At 51.9% G+C, this 14,391-nt stretch overlaps 4 protein-coding genes across 7 annotated transcripts in view; 3 read left to right on the plus strand and 1 right to left on the minus strand.

Annotated features, from left to right (window-relative positions):
* Positions 1–3,344, plus strand: part of LOC117644645 (secretin receptor-like) — a 65,926-nt gene extending 62,582 nt beyond the window's left edge. For 3 of the 4 annotated variants that reach the window (XM_034384259.1, XM_034384265.1, XM_034384278.1), the window contains 2 exons: positions 559–744; positions 1,057–3,344. In XM_034384259.1, coding sequence (XP_034240150.1) covers positions 559–744; positions 1,057–1,344 — 474 coding nt within the window. In that variant the 3' untranslated portion in view covers positions 1,345–3,344. The remainder of the gene's footprint in view (positions 1–558; positions 745–1,056) is intronic. The other variant, XM_034384271.1, reaches the window with a different exon arrangement.
* Positions 3,221–5,286, minus strand: LOC117644700. Its single transcript, XM_034384317.1, has 7 exons — positions 5,126–5,286; positions 4,822–4,911; positions 4,614–4,750; positions 4,254–4,533; positions 4,016–4,168; positions 3,774–3,915; positions 3,221–3,700 (listed from the first exon to the last, which is right to left on the minus strand). Exons 1-7 carry the CDS (start codon positions 5,162–5,164, stop codon positions 3,417–3,419), a joined length of 1,125 nt encoding a protein of 374 aa, XP_034240208.1. The 5' UTR covers positions 5,165–5,286; the 3' UTR covers positions 3,221–3,416.
* A 44-nt stretch (positions 5,287–5,330) lies between these two features.
* Positions 5,331–8,713, plus strand: LOC117644634. Its single transcript, XM_034384248.1, has 4 exons — positions 5,331–5,536; positions 5,853–5,975; positions 6,062–6,239; positions 6,321–8,713. Exons 1-4 carry the CDS (start codon positions 5,455–5,457, stop codon positions 8,488–8,490), a joined length of 2,553 nt encoding a protein of 850 aa, XP_034240139.1. The 5' UTR covers positions 5,331–5,454; the 3' UTR covers positions 8,491–8,713.
* Positions 8,714–8,836: 123 nt separating this feature from the next.
* Positions 8,837–14,339, plus strand: LOC117643768 (coiled-coil domain-containing protein 177). The gene is made up of 12 exons (XM_034382847.1): positions 8,837–10,016; positions 10,095–10,284; positions 10,370–10,481; positions 10,563–11,139; positions 11,523–11,669; positions 11,906–12,074; positions 12,171–12,250; positions 12,320–12,431; positions 12,629–12,750; positions 13,293–13,505; positions 13,575–13,730; positions 14,002–14,339. Exons 1-12 carry the CDS (start codon positions 9,979–9,981, stop codon positions 14,135–14,137), a joined length of 2,052 nt encoding a protein of 683 aa, XP_034238738.1. The 5' UTR covers positions 8,837–9,978; the 3' UTR covers positions 14,138–14,339.
* The last annotated feature ends 52 nt before the right edge of the window (positions 14,340–14,391 follow it).

Here is a 14,391-nt window from a genome sequence, read left to right on the forward strand (position 1 = left end):
GAGGCGTCCCGTGTGGGTGGGAGAGAGACAGAGCGACGACAACGACACTCGGAATCAGTGAGGCGGGAGCGGGCGGGAGGCCCCTTACACAAAGACAACGACGGCCGCCGGCCATTTCACTCGGCTTCCACCGGTTTCCACCGACGGCGGAGGCGGCAGCCCCCTCCCTCTTGGCGAGAAAGTTGCTGGTCGTCGAAACGGAGGCGCATATCGCGAACTACCCTCTTTTTCTCCTCGTTGGCTAGTGCCCGCCTGGCCGGGCCTGGCCGCGCGTGCAGAGTGGTGATGGGGCTTAACTGGCGCCAAGGGAACCCGGACGCCCGGGACGCCCGGGTCGGGGTTGTTCGCAAATCACCGGAAATCCGGGCGTCATCCCCCCCCCCCCCGGCGCGTGCTGATCATAGAGGGGTGGGGTGACAAATCCCGTCCATTCTACAGCACGCGTCGGACGGTCATTAAAAGCGTCGCCTCCTCCTTCTTCTTCTTCACACCACGGCTCGAACATGCTTCACCTGTGCACTTCCGAGTCTTGAAATTAACAAAATGTTGTTCTCGCAGGGCTTCTTCGTGGCGGTGCTCTTCTGCTTCATGAACGGCGAGGTGCGCGCCGAGCTGGACAAGGCGTGGAGCAGCCGGGCGCCGCTGTGGGGCGGGCGCCGCCAAGGCTTCTGGTTCAAGTCGCGCGCCGCCAGGCACCCGTCCCTGCACTCCTACGACACGTGCTCCAGCTACGGCAACCACCAGGTACGGCCCACAGTGGGCCAGAAAACCAGTGGAGGTGGCCAAAACTCTAGACGCGTTTCAAGCTCCAGAGTCACTAGATGAGACTCGAATCGAGCGTGTGACCCCACCAATGGATTCCTCGTTCGAAGAGCAATCCATTGGTGGGGTCACACGTTCGGTTCGAGTCCTGTTTAGCGACTCTGGAGCTTAAAACGCGTCTAGAGTTTTGGCCGCCTCCACCGGTCTTCTGGCCCACTGTGCGGCCCTCACAGCGGTGTCGTCGTTGTTGCTGCCGTCGTTGTTGTTGTTGACGTGACGCTCGTGGTGCTGCAGGCGCCGTGGGCGATCCGCAAGCGCAGCGAGGGCCGCAGCACGGTGACGAGCACCACGGCCTTGCCCAGCGAGATGTGCGCCAGCACCGTGGTCTCGCCGCGCCCCGAGGAGGTGCCGCTCAGCGTGTCCACGGTGAGTGGTGCCAGCGTCCGCCAATTCGCCTCAGCTGTTCTCTGTTCTTCATTGCATCATGCTTCGTTGCTGTCTGATGCTGTGAAGCGAGCCTTGAGTGCCTCTGCTCTGCCCCGCCAGGTCAACGAGGGTGCCATGTCCTGCTCGCAGCTCTGAGGGCGTGCCCCGCCCCCCGGCAGGGCCGCACGCCTGCCGCAGGGGGGCCACGGCCAGGGCCAGGGCCACCACCTCGATGGCATCCACCTCCAGGTCCGGGACGTGGGGCCGGCGGCAGGCTACCGAGAGACCGCCCTCTGGAGGCCCGCGCCGAGCGACCGACCGCGCCACGCGCTGCGACTCCAGCGGCACTAGTAGTGCCAGCTAGTACACTGGCTACCGGCCGCTAGCAGCGCACCGTGCTGGTCGAGGTGGCGCAAGGTGTCCTCCAAGGTGTCTGCACTTCCACTGCAGTAGCATGCAGCAGTCGCAGGCCGACACGGGATCGGCAAATGGTCCTTAAAACCTTGGATAAGGCTTGGAAATTTTTCTACTTTTGTTTCAAACAAAAGAGAAAGAAGTAGAAGGAAATAGTGATTTAAAACAAAAAACTATGCCAAATTCAAGAGTTTTCTGATGAAAAATGTGTCTGTGTGTGCGTGCGCGCGCGCGCGTGTGTGTGAGAGTGCAGTATATTTTAAGACTCTCAAGAATTTTTGAGTGAAGTGTGCACCCTCCTCTGGCTGAACTTTTATTTCCTGCACGGTTGCTTCATACACTTCACCCCTACAAATTGTGCTACCAAGGTGAACAGAAGTGATATGGCGTCAAAATGAGTCCTTTTCTTCGGAAATACGGACCACAACATGCAATCATGCATGCATCATTAATTAATCTGAAACCTTTTTGACATTCTCTAATCTCCTTGTTATTTTTTTATTGCTTTCTCAAGCTAACAGTACAAAGTAATTAGGGACATTGTTGCTAATAAAAACCCTTGAAAATGTGAGCAGGTCCACTTCAATTCAGTGTTTTAACTACAGCATTGACTTTTATTGTTTCATATTTATTGGATTGGTGAAATATAGGCGATATAAGTAGAAGAGAAGAGTAATCTATTTTCACATTACTGGAGAAACAGGGTTGACTTGTTTTAAATAAACACAAATTATTTTCCTCCCTTGGTAAATCATGTATGAATTGAATTCACTAGAAAAACGTCTGCAGCAAGACATGAGTAGACAGGACTGTTGACCTCAAATGATGGAAAGAGCCCTAATTTAAGCTGTATTTGTTTTTATCTCTGCAAAAAACCTGAACTAAGTTACCTTCCTTTGGCCAGGGATCCAGTTTTCCATTTGAGTGTTATTTTCTCTACATATCCTAGTCAGATAATACCAAAACTAATCGGTCACTACTAAGTATTGCTCCACAGTTCTCAGAAGAAAAAAGGAGCGATTATCTTGGGGAAATGTTATGCTTTGGTCAAATAGGAAAAAGCCTTTTTCTTTTCCATTTTTACGACTGTATAGTGAGTTTAGTATTAGAATCTTGAATTTATTTCCTGAGCATTGTTATTAGTTAAGACAATTTTGTCACAGAGGTCTCATTGATGGTTTTGGTCTCATTTTGTGCACATGTGACGTTATTGGTAACTGAAATAGGGCATGATGAAGATTGTTTTTCTCGTGCACCACTCAAAAACAAATATACAAATGAAGTTTGGAAGGCCTAAGGCCAGCACTGCCCTAGTAGATGTAAATTGAAGTTTTCCCTTACAATCAGCAAGTATGAATTTTGTTTGCATTATGTGTGATGTATTCAAGACGTATTACAGTAGTTTCAAAATTAGGTGAAGCAGAAGTTTTCTGTAGGAACAACTTCACTAAATTTGGATTAGTTATTCTGCTCTCTAGTATTCTTTCTGTTTGTGGAGTGTTCTATATGTGAGTTAAGAAGTTCGGGAGGAATTAGTGTAAAAAGATTTTCCTTTAAGTTGTATGAAAGTTTATTAAAACTTTTACAAACTAGAGCAGAGGATTGATAAAATATGTTTTGTACCCATAGATGTCAAGTTAATTTAATCAGTCTGTTCTCTACCTCTTAAATAATAATCCATGTTTGAGTGACATGCTTTTTGCAAGAAAACCCTTCATGAAATAAAGTTATAAAATCAATTATCCCTAAGTTTGACAGTATAAAGAACAATCTTGAAGCATTGTCACCTCTTCACAAGGCATTTCCACATACCATTACACTCTGAGAATTTCTGTGAATGCTTTGGCAACCAAAAGGGTCTGGCTGAGTGATTCCTTCATGTCATCATCAGACACATTATATTTCCCTACAGCATGTTGTTCAAAGGTCATTTCTCTCAGACTCCTCCTGTACACATGATCATCTGATTCAGCCATTTTTTGACTTGACATGACATCTGAAATCATATTTGTCGAAGAAACAACCTCATTGCCAACAATCAAATTGAAATGACGAGCTGCTGACCTAAACTTCGTTTCAAAGATTCTCTGGTGTAAATCTGGATGCAAACAAAAGATGGAATAAGGAAAGAGAAAAGGGAAGAAATAATAAACACTAGCTATCAAACTTACCTTCTCTGAAATCATTTTTACCACATATAAGTGCTACGACTGCTCCATGCACTTTCAACTGGTTTAAGGAGTTTGGAAAGTGATGCAAATTTGCAACTACATAATGTTCCCCACCCGGAATGACCTTAGCTATGTTCAGAGTCTATTCAAAGGAAAATTGGGACACACACAAATTAGTATAATAATATCATGAAAGACAAAAGGCAAATTTTTAAAATGTATGCAGTATTATCAACACTTACAATGTCAGTCAGAGACGAAGATGAACCTGGACCCGGAATATCATACACATTCCAGTCAGTGAGCAGTTGAGAATTCCAGTCGTTTTGCTTTTCAACCATTGCATACCCAAGGAAATTGTCAGCAATGACAATACTAGTGAAAGATGAAATAGACTGAAACAAGGGAGATAAATTATTCTTAAAATATATTTTCAAATCGATTACAGTTGTCATAAATTCACTTCAATGTGCACATTACCTTTGGATTAGCAATTTCAGGCTTTACAGTTTTCATCAGATAATTCCATTTGCGAGAACACTTGGGTTTTGATTCGCGCAGTTTCTTTTTCTCAATCTTGTCAGTGTGAAAGCTTAGCAATTCACTTGGGTCACCACTGGACTTAAGTATAGTCTTGCATAAGCTTACTGCAGATGATGTGGGCAAAGCATGTCTTTCCAATAAATCATTTAAATCAGTCATTGGTCCCGTTGTTGGCAGTGTCTCAGCTATCTTATTGAGAGGTCGTAGTTTTCCTGGCCTAAGAATAAGTTAAATATTACCCTGACCCTTTCAATATTTTATATCTTAACAGAAGAAAACTTTAGGGGTATAACTTACCAAAGCAGTTCTTTTGGATCTAATTTGTTGACAAAATTGATTATTTTGGACTGTTCAGATTCAGAAAAAAGAGTCTTCAGTTTAAGTATACCAGTTGTATACAAAGGGCGAATCAGAAAACAACTGCAGCTGAGGACCTGTCACAAAAAGGTGTCATTATGTTAGATGCCATACTCAGGCAGAAAAAAAAAGCAATCAACGAAGGTACCTCTTTCTTGAAGAAAGGCCTCCGCTCAAAATACAGGGAACCGCAAATAGATCTTGATTCCAAATCTCGAGGTAGTTTAGTTGCAAAGTGCTGAAAAATAAATAATTTAAAGAGCTTTACATTGTCACACAGTAGAAACTCTATGGTCAGCGAGTGTTCTAATTCAAACCGTAGAAAGACCGAGGGTCAAAAGAACCCGACCCCTTCGGCCAGGGTTTTCCGGTTACAGCGTTTAAACCGCTCTTCCCACGGGTTTTGAATAGGTTAGGCACTGTACACATGAATAGTTTTCATCAACACTTACGAGATTTTTCCAAAAATTGGCATTCCTTATGGACAACATAGCCAGAATTTTGTTTAGACTCTTAAGGACTACTCAATGACCATTAAATCACTGAATGAAGTTAAAACACTGAACAACAACAAACAACAGCTTCTTCCCCTGCAGACCGCTACCTGCGAATAGACAAGGACTTCTCGGCGCTCTTCACACGAAATTATCTTGTCAATAGCGCTTGGCTATTCACAGTGATACCTTTCTGCGTTCTGCTTTGCACACTCCACTCCACGTGTTTATATCAGTTTAACTAAAATATCTTGGACTTTAAGTGACTTACCCTCAACTTTAGAAACATGTCCATGTTGGCCGAACCGAGAGCAAAAAAACGGAAATACAATGCTCATTCGGCGAAAATCAATGCCAACTGGGCGCAAGGTACGAAATTCTTGTAACCTTTCGCTTTGACACCGCATGTATAGCCAGAAGTCAGAGTGTTCAGGGCTGTGGTATTTATTCCCGCGTTCCGTTGGGGTTTGGGTTCACTTCTCGACTCTCAGATATGGTTGTCATAAATGGTTGTGAGTTTTTGTTCACCGGGCATGATTTGCACCTTCCGAGTTTAAAATCCTTGTTTTGAGCAGCCGTTATAGTTGTTGCGTCTGGATATGTTGTAAATTAAATTGATTAGTCTTTTTGTTAATTGTCCTTTTATTAATTGTACATTTTGTTTTGTTTCATGTGATGCTTCCAGAGACCAACAGTATTGGTTTGAAATTGATTCAAAAAATGGGATGGTCGGAGGGCAAAGGCCTGGGTGTGAACGAGAGTGGCAAAGCTGAACCCTTGCATATAGCCTTCAAAGCTGACAATAGAGGTATGTTTTACGTAGCTCATAAATAAATGATTTTTTTTTTTTTCACTTAATTTTAACTGCATTTAAATTTGTGTTCTTATTTGCAGGTTTAGGTTGTCTAGGTTTAGAGGGCGATATTGCTGTTGCCCAACAGAGAGGGTTTGAAGAACTTCTTGCAAATCTTTCCCAAGAAAATGGGACATCAGATGATGTAGCCAAGTTCTCAGAAGAGAGAGAAACCAAATCACTTGAATCAATGTCTGAAAAGTCAAGAGCCCGTGTGCAGTAAGCATACTTTCTGAAATGATGGATATTTTAACTATTCCTATATTACTGTTTAATTTTTGACCTGTTGCTTGTTTTCAGTTATCATAAGTTCACTCGGGGTAAGGATCTATCACGGGCCTCCAGTAAGGATTTGGCCTGTATTTTAGGAGTACCAGATCCAGACTCTAGCCAGAGGAAACTTAATGACGATTTGGCTGAGGTGGCTGTAGGGCCTCAAATTGAATACCACAATTTCCAAAGGCTAGAAAGCCGTGGGAGCAGTGTAGATTATTTTAACAATTTGGCCAAAAAGAAGAAGGCTCAAGTGGATCGAAGAGATAAAGTGAACAATGAGGAAGACAACAGCAGTGAAGATGCTGCCTTGGTTGGTAAAGAAAATGACCCTGGCAATAACTCAATTTTAGACAGTTCCTCAAAGGAACGAAGGAAAAGTGTCACATGGGGTGATGTTGAGGTTTCATTTGTTTCAAAGTACATAAAAGATATGGCTGATACTTCAACAGAATCGGTAAATGACACATCATTAGATGAGCTTCAAGGTAATGAAGCTGAGGAAGTAAGATTGGAAAATGGGTATGAAAAGAAATCAAAGAAGAAAAAGAAAAGGAAGGACACTGATGAACCTCTTGATGACACAACACCCTCGAATGTTGACTCTGTTCCAGAAATTGTTGACCAGTGTCCAGAAGTCCCTCAAAACAAGAAGAAAAAGAAGAAAAAGGTACAGGAAACTGAAATTAATGATATCTTTGATTGCAGTTCTTCATTAGACAATAGTACTCCAACAGTGAAAAAGAAGAAATCGAAAGACAAAAGTAGAAAACTGGGTTCTCTGAGTATTTCGGAAACAACTGTAGACAATGCCAATGGCGATTTGGGCACAGAAATTGGTGATGAGTGCTCAGAAGTTCGTCAAAACAAGAAGAAAAAGAAGAAAGAGATGCAGGAAACTGAAATTAATGATATCTTGGATTGCAGTAGCCCTCCAATAGCAAAAAAGAAGAAATCTAAAGGCAAAAGTGGAAAACTGGATGAATCTCCAAGTAATTTGGAAACATCTGTAGACAAGGCCACTTGTGATTTGGTCACAGAAATTGTTGATGGGTTCTCAGAAGACCATCAAAACAAGAAGAAAAAGAAAAAGGAGAGACTCGAAATCCTGGATAAAAGTTTGGATTGTAGTTCTTCATTGGAATACTCCGTTGTAGAAGAAAACACACCAAAAGTGAAAAAGAAGAAATCTAAAGATGTAAGTGGAAAATCAAACGAATCTCTCAGTACTTTGCAAACTTCTGTGGTCAAGGACAATGATAATTTTGTTACAGAAGTTTCTGGCAAGTGCTTAGAAGTTCAGAAGAAACAGAAGAAAAAGAAAAAAGATATTCAGGAAGCAGAAAATAATTTAGACTGCAGTGTTGATTGCATTTCTTTTGTGAATTCCGCCGCTTTTGAAGCCACTTCAAAAGGAACAAACAAGAAACCTGAAGATATAAGCGAAAGACTGGTTGACTCTCCAAGTACCAAGAAAAATTCTGAGGACAAGGAAGTCAAGGCTGCATCGGCAAGTAGCAACATAAAAACTCTTAAATTCAAGAAACTGAAACGAAAACTTGCCCATTCAAGTGATAACTCCAGGGAAAATATTGAAATTGTCAACTTAGAGGAAAGAAAACAAAACAAAAGTAAAAGGAAGCAAAGTCCTGTGGAAGATCAATTTATTGAAATTGTTGAAGTTGTCAACCTTGAGGACGAAAGAGCAAACAAAAAGAAAAGGAAGCAAAGTCCTGAGGAAGATCAAGCTACAAATTTTGCACCTTTGGAAAAAAAAAGAAAAGGACCTGATGTTGAATTATCTAATAGTTCTACAGCAGAATCGAATGGTACACATGCCCTCTCTGCGTTAACTTTGGAGCGGATGGAGAAATGGAAACAGCGCAAACAATCGAAAAAAGGGAATTCTGTCCTAGAAAATAAAACTGAACCTGTTGAAACTAAAAAAAACACAAAACAGAGAAAAAAGGAGGGAAAGAAGGACGAAGAGGAAAAAATTGTCATTAAATTAATGCCTTCATTAGATTTTACTTCAGATAAAAGTATTGTAAATTATAATCACAGAAAACTTTATGCAGCTCTGGGTTATAGCGTGAAAGATGCCACAGATAAAGTTGCTACTATTGTGATGCCTCCAACAAAAATCCCTGGTTCCAATTTAGATTCAATTCTTGGATACGGGGTACAGTGTTCGTGATTTTTTTTGTGTTAAACCTTTACCAGTGTGATGACTGTGCTGTTCATGTGGACTATTAAATTGTATGCATTTTTGCATATATTATATTTGAGGAAGCCTTGACGGTCTTCTATTCTGCATTGTACATTGTTGTTTGTAAATTTTGTAACATGTTCGTCAATTGTTGTCAGCCTTACCGACTCTTCATTCATTTTAATTAAAATGCATACTCATTGTTGTAAAATTGGTATTTCACTTATTTTCTTCCATCATTTGTTTCATTCAAACGGGTGTAATAACCCTTAATTATGGAACATTCTCTATGACGGAGATACTGCAAACTCGGCGTCAAGCGACGCGGAATTGGCCAAGGTGATGCGCGTCTTCGCGGGGCGGGGAATGGAAGGGGAGGGGAGGGCTTGATCGCCGCGCTGGGGTGGCGCCACGCGTGCTTAGCACCAGTTTGTCGCGGGAAAGGAAGAGGGGGGGGAGGCGGCGGAGCGGCGGACTACCCCCGCGAGGGCTCTGCGGAGGGCGGTAGGCCCCGGGCAGGCCCGGCACCCCCAGTCTTGCCAGCAGTGGGCTCACGGCTCGCCCCTGGAGCTAGGAACGGAATACCGGGCGGGGCCCTGGACTCGGTCCTGGGGGCCTTGAAGAACTATGGCTCGCTGGACCTCGCGGTGGACCCGTGGCCAGGCTTGACCAGCCTCAGCCTGCCCAGGCAGTGACGAACTGGCCTTGCGAACAGAGGTGAGGTTGCCGCCATTCAGACGAGTGGTACAGTGCAGTACTTAGAAGCTGCTTTGCCAAAAAGAATAAGTGCCAGGTTTCGATAGTCAGAAGTGTTTCATCGAAAACCAATGGAAGTACGGAACTTCCCTCGAGACCTGCCGTGTTTTGGATCGCAGTATTGCGACCGAACTACTTGCCCCCCGTACGCCCCTTGCCAAAACAGGAGGGGTGAAGAGTTGGGCTGTTGCTCGCGGCCGGGCCTGGCCTCATTCCAAACTCGCTCTGTCTCTCTCGCACCCCTGCCGGTGGCCCCATGCCCCCCATGATGGCGAGAGAGACAGAGCGACTCGAGCTGCGGCACGTGCGCCGGGCAGGTAGGCCGCCCTTCGTGTTTGGTTGCCAGGGGCTCCGCTAGCTCCGCACCCTCCGCCCGCCATTCGCCGCGCTGCAGCGCTCAATGCATCCCCTCCCCGGCCTTCCCCGCCGCGGGCAGCCGCGGGGCTCCTGTCAAGAGTGCGTGTAATTTTCCACTTTTCATATCGCGACGCGGGAATAGCGGACAGAGGCCCGCGAGTTACGGAAATCTGTTGGAGCCTCCAGTGTCCCTTCCGCGCGCAATGTCGTGTCCCCTCGGTCCCCTCTCCACGAAGCTGCGAAGCTCGTCTCCTCTTCACCCAGCCCCGGTCCAGTGAGACTCAACCTCCAGCGCGCGGCAGTCGGACCGCCAGTCTCCACTCCACAGTCCAAGGCGGCGCCTCAGACCTCAGCAGCATCAGCATGGCCCCCTTCTTGGCCTTCGAGAGCCACTTCCAATGGTGAACGACCCCCGCTGTGACGGCGCGGCTTTCTTTGCAGGCTGCCTAACGTCCTTGCTGATGTCCTTGCTGGTGCAGGATGCAGGTGGAGCGCCGCTGCCGCTGGGGCGCTGAGGGGAGTCCGAGGGGCAGCCCGGAGCCCCTGGCCCTGCACCTCCAGCTGGCCAAGCTGGACCTCTTCAACTTCGACTCGGCGGCGGCCTGGCACAGCCCAGTGGTGCTCACGTCGCCGCGGTCCCTGGCGGCGTGTCGGCGCGCCGGCGTCAAGGTGCGTGCAGTGCTGCAGCAGCCGCCGTGGAGCAAGAGGGAAACCCTCGGTTCGTCCCAACTCATTCCCGTGTGTCCGCTCGCAGCCGGTGGAGCTCCTGTACCGCAGCGAGCAGGAGGTGCTGGCGACGCTGCCGCCCGATGTGCCCTCCAGCGTGCTCAAGGCCGTGCACCGCAGGACGGAGGACGAACGGCAGGGTGAGTCGTCCGCGCAGCACTCTCGCACTCATGGAGTGCATCGTCTTAGAGAGACAGTGACAACGTCTTCTTCCCCGACAGCCAAACTGCACGCGTGTCGGGCCATCCGACACCAGCTGGTGCAGCAGGCCGGTCGCTTTGGCCAGGACTCCAGCCGGGGCTCCAGCAAGGGCTCCAGTCCCCCGCGCCACGTCGGCCACGTCTTCCTGCCTGACTCGCCGAAACGCGACCATGACGCCGCCCTGGCGGCCCCGCTGTTCCCCGCCAAGAGGGACGTTCTCCAGGCAGCCTCGCCCGAGGGCCCCGAGGGCGACGCCAAGGTGGTCGCCAGGGCCCCGGGGACGCCCCCCGAGGACTGCAGGAAGGACGCCAAAAAGGTCATCACGTTTAGCGCGCACTGCACGTCGCCGTCGCCGCCGCCCTCGCGGAAGGAGCTCCTCGACAAGGAGAACGCCGCCAGGCTTGCCAACAGGGTGAGCCTCGAACCTGCTCTCGACTCCAGGCAGGGTTCCCGGCCGGAATGCCGCCTGGAGGCCAAGCCCGTCTCGAGGCTGGACAGGCTGGACGTCGCCCTGGGGGCCATCAGCCCCAACCTGAGCGCGGCCACCAGCCCGGCCCGCAGCGTGAGGAGCCAGCGCAGCACGCCGTCGACGGACAGGTGAACAGAGCAAGCGTCCTCTTTTTCGAAGTTTGGCCTCCGGTTCCCCGGCTAACCTTCTCTGCACTTAGGCCGCGCACGGTGCTCGTGGACTGCTGGGGGCAGGCCAAGTCTGTGCCGGCCCAGCGGCCGGCAGGGACGCCGCCGAACCCACGCCGTCGACCCCCGCGCCCCGCGTCCTCGGGCACGCTGTCGTCGCAGTCCGAGTCTCGGTGCTCGTCGCGGATGCGCCCCCGTCGGCGCGCCGCTCGGCCACTGCGGCCTCCCGGGTCGCGGCTCGGCGCGCGACGCACCCTGTTCCGCGGGCTGCGGGGGGCGGTGCGCGTGGGCAGCGCATCGACGTCGTGCCCCTCGCCGCGGAAAGCCGCCTGCCTGTCGCCCAGGAAGGCGGCGTCCTTGTCCGTCCCGGACTGCGACAGCGGCCGCGGCAGCAGCACCGTCCACAGCGCCGAGCACGGCGTCGTGCACAGCCTGCGCCTGTCCAGGCTGGAGACCGCCACGCCCAGCGACCTGGGCTCCTGGATGCCGGGGTGAGTCTCTTCCGGCAGGCTGGACTGGACGCGCCTCACCTGCTTCGCGCTGCCTCGCGCTCGAGGCGCTGGGCGGCGTGACAGTTCGGCGCCACGCCCGGCCAGCCGCCCACGCACTCCGGGCACTGCGGGCCGCGCCGCCTGTCGCGCCGTAACGCGCTGACGACTTGATGACTACGAGGCGGGCGCGCTGATTACGCGCGGCGCTAACTTGCAAACGACCTGTGCTGCTGCAGGAGCGTGCTGGGCCTCGGCCTCGGCCTGGGCGAGGAGGTGGTGGTGCCGGAGCACGACCGCCGCATCCTCGAGAGCATGGCGATGAAGAAGCAGCAGGAGCGGCGCGACGAGGAGGCGGCCCACCGCGCGCACCTGCAGTGGGAGCAGGAGCGACAGCTGCGGCGGCAGGTCTGTCTGTCTGTCTATCCTCGTCTGTCGCTTCGACCAACCATCGCGAAATGTGGCTTTCGTTCGATTTACGTGCGGTTTGGATTCCCTTGCTAGATGGAGCTGGAGCGCGCGGCCAAGTGGCAGGCGAGCGTCAACGCGAGGCGGCAGTGGGAGGCCAAGGAGAACGCACGCAGGTTTGGCGGCTGAGTCTCAGAGTCTGCTGACTACCGCGCGGCTCCCACTAACGTGGTCCCTCTGTCCAGGATGGAGGCCGTGAAGCGCAGCCTGCGCCTGGCGCAGCAGCGACTGGAGGAGAGCATCCGCCTCAAGGAGGAGAGGGTGCAGCTGCGCGTGCTGGAGGAGGACGTGCAGAGGGTGGGTAGCTCTGTCTCTCTCGCTCCCACGGGTTGCCCTATGAGTGCGACAGAGACAGAGAGAGTCTGTTTGGGATCGAGTGAAAGTGGCAACGTTTTGTCCTACAAAGGGTGGTTTCGTCCAAACGACGTCAAATGATGTCATTTTGACGTGAAAATGGAGCCAAGGTGCTCATTTGACTTCCTCCGCTTTGCCAGATGGTGCTGCAGGGCGAGCGGAGCAAGGAGTACGCGGCGCGGCGCCTCGAAGTGGAGGAGAAGCTGCTGCACATCCAGGAGGGCGAGCGCAGCTACCGCCGCCTGCTGGACGAGGAGCTGCGGTCGCGGCAGGCGCAGGCGGAGGGCCGCCGGCAGCGCGCCACCGAGACGGAGAGGCAGAGGGCGGCGAGCGCGAACCGCGAGTGGGAGCGCTGCCGGCTGGAGCGGGCCTCGCTGCTCGCGGTGCAGGCCGAGGAGAGCGTCCGCGTGATGCGCGCGTCGGCCCGCGAGCGCCACCAGCGCGCCGCCAACAACAAGGGCCGCATCCGCCGGCGCCGCCAGCAGCGCGCCCTGCAGGCCAGGTGCGGGGGCTTCCCTTTTCACAGTGGGCCAGAAGACCGATGGGGGGAGCGGGCAAAATTCGAGACGCGTTTTGAGCTCCAGAGACGCTAAATGGGACTCGAACCGAACGTGTGACCCGCACCAATGGATTGCTCTGCCAACGAAGAATCCATTGGTGGGGTCACACTCTCGGTTCAAGTCCCATTTAGCGATTCTGAAGCTCAAAACGCGTCTAGAGTTTTGACCTGTCTTCTGGCCCACTGTGGGTCGTTTGTCACCTCGTCCTCTCTGCTAACTGCACTCTCTCCGCCACGCCGCCCAGCCTGGAGCGCGAGGCCAAGCACTCGGACGCGCGCGCCCTGCACGCCGACCTGGAGCACGGCCTGCAGCTGTGGCGCGAGCGCTGCGCCGCCCTGCGCGAGAAGGCCGCCCTGCGCGCCCAGGAGCGCGCCCTGGAGCACCGCGAGTACGTGCGCGCCAAGCTGCACCGCAGCAACCAGCGCCGCCGCCGCCAGCACCGCGTGCTGCACGCCAGGTGCGCGACGACGAACAGGACCCTCTGGACGACGTGCTCGGGGACGCTTTAACGGCCTCTCTGTGGCAGGGTCCTGGCGGAGGAGGAGTGCCGGCAGCGTGCGCAGCGCGGGGAGATCCGCGACAAGGACCAGCGCATCCGCCAGCTGCGACGCCTCAAGGAGCGCGCCGTCGAGGAGTCCCGCGAGCAGGCCTACGCCACGGCCAGCCTGCGCGAGGAGCTGCGGTGAGCCCCGTCCCCAGCAGACTGGTTCCGGGAATCTCTCGCACCGTTCATGAGTGCGAGAGAGGCAGAGCGACGGAAACTACCCCCGGCATCACTCTGCCTGCGGTCCAGCGGAGCGCCCGCGGAGCTCGGGGTAGGCCGTGCCGGCAGACGCCGCAGTCACCCGGTTGCCTACCCGGAGGCCCGCCGGGCGCTCGTCGGCGCGGCGCGCACTCGCCCACCCAACCCAAGGCATACGGTTTGAAAGCGCTCTCTCCTCTGTGTTCGGCAGGAGGGCCCTGTCGCCCGAGACGTTCGATCGCAAGGCGGCGCGGGTGCAGCTGGAGATGAGGATCTCCACGGGGAGGGCGTGCGCGTCCAGCCTCAGCCCGGAGCCCACCAACCGGTCGCACATCTTCCTGGGCTAAGGCCGAGGGCTTCCAGGCCTCTCGCCAGGCCTGCAGCCCGACGCCCGCCCACATCCGTCTCAATCGTTCTTCCCTGTCGTCGACGCGACGGCCGCTCACCTTCTAACTTCAGTTTTTACCAGGCTACTTTCGTAGCAGTGCACTCCGTGGGAAACGGTGTCCATTTGTATCGAGTTTGAAATAAATTTTTGAAAAAACTTAACTGCGTTTCTCTTTCTTTCGACTGTGTACTCTGTGCTATTAGTGTGCCTTCC

Source organism: Thrips palmi, unplaced genomic scaffold (genome assembly GCF_012932325.1).
Source record: "Thrips palmi isolate BJ-2018 unplaced genomic scaffold, TpBJ-2018v1 HiC_scaffold_1, whole genome shotgun sequence".
In the NCBI taxonomy this organism is placed as follows: domain Eukaryota; kingdom Metazoa; phylum Arthropoda; class Insecta; order Thysanoptera; family Thripidae; genus Thrips; species Thrips palmi.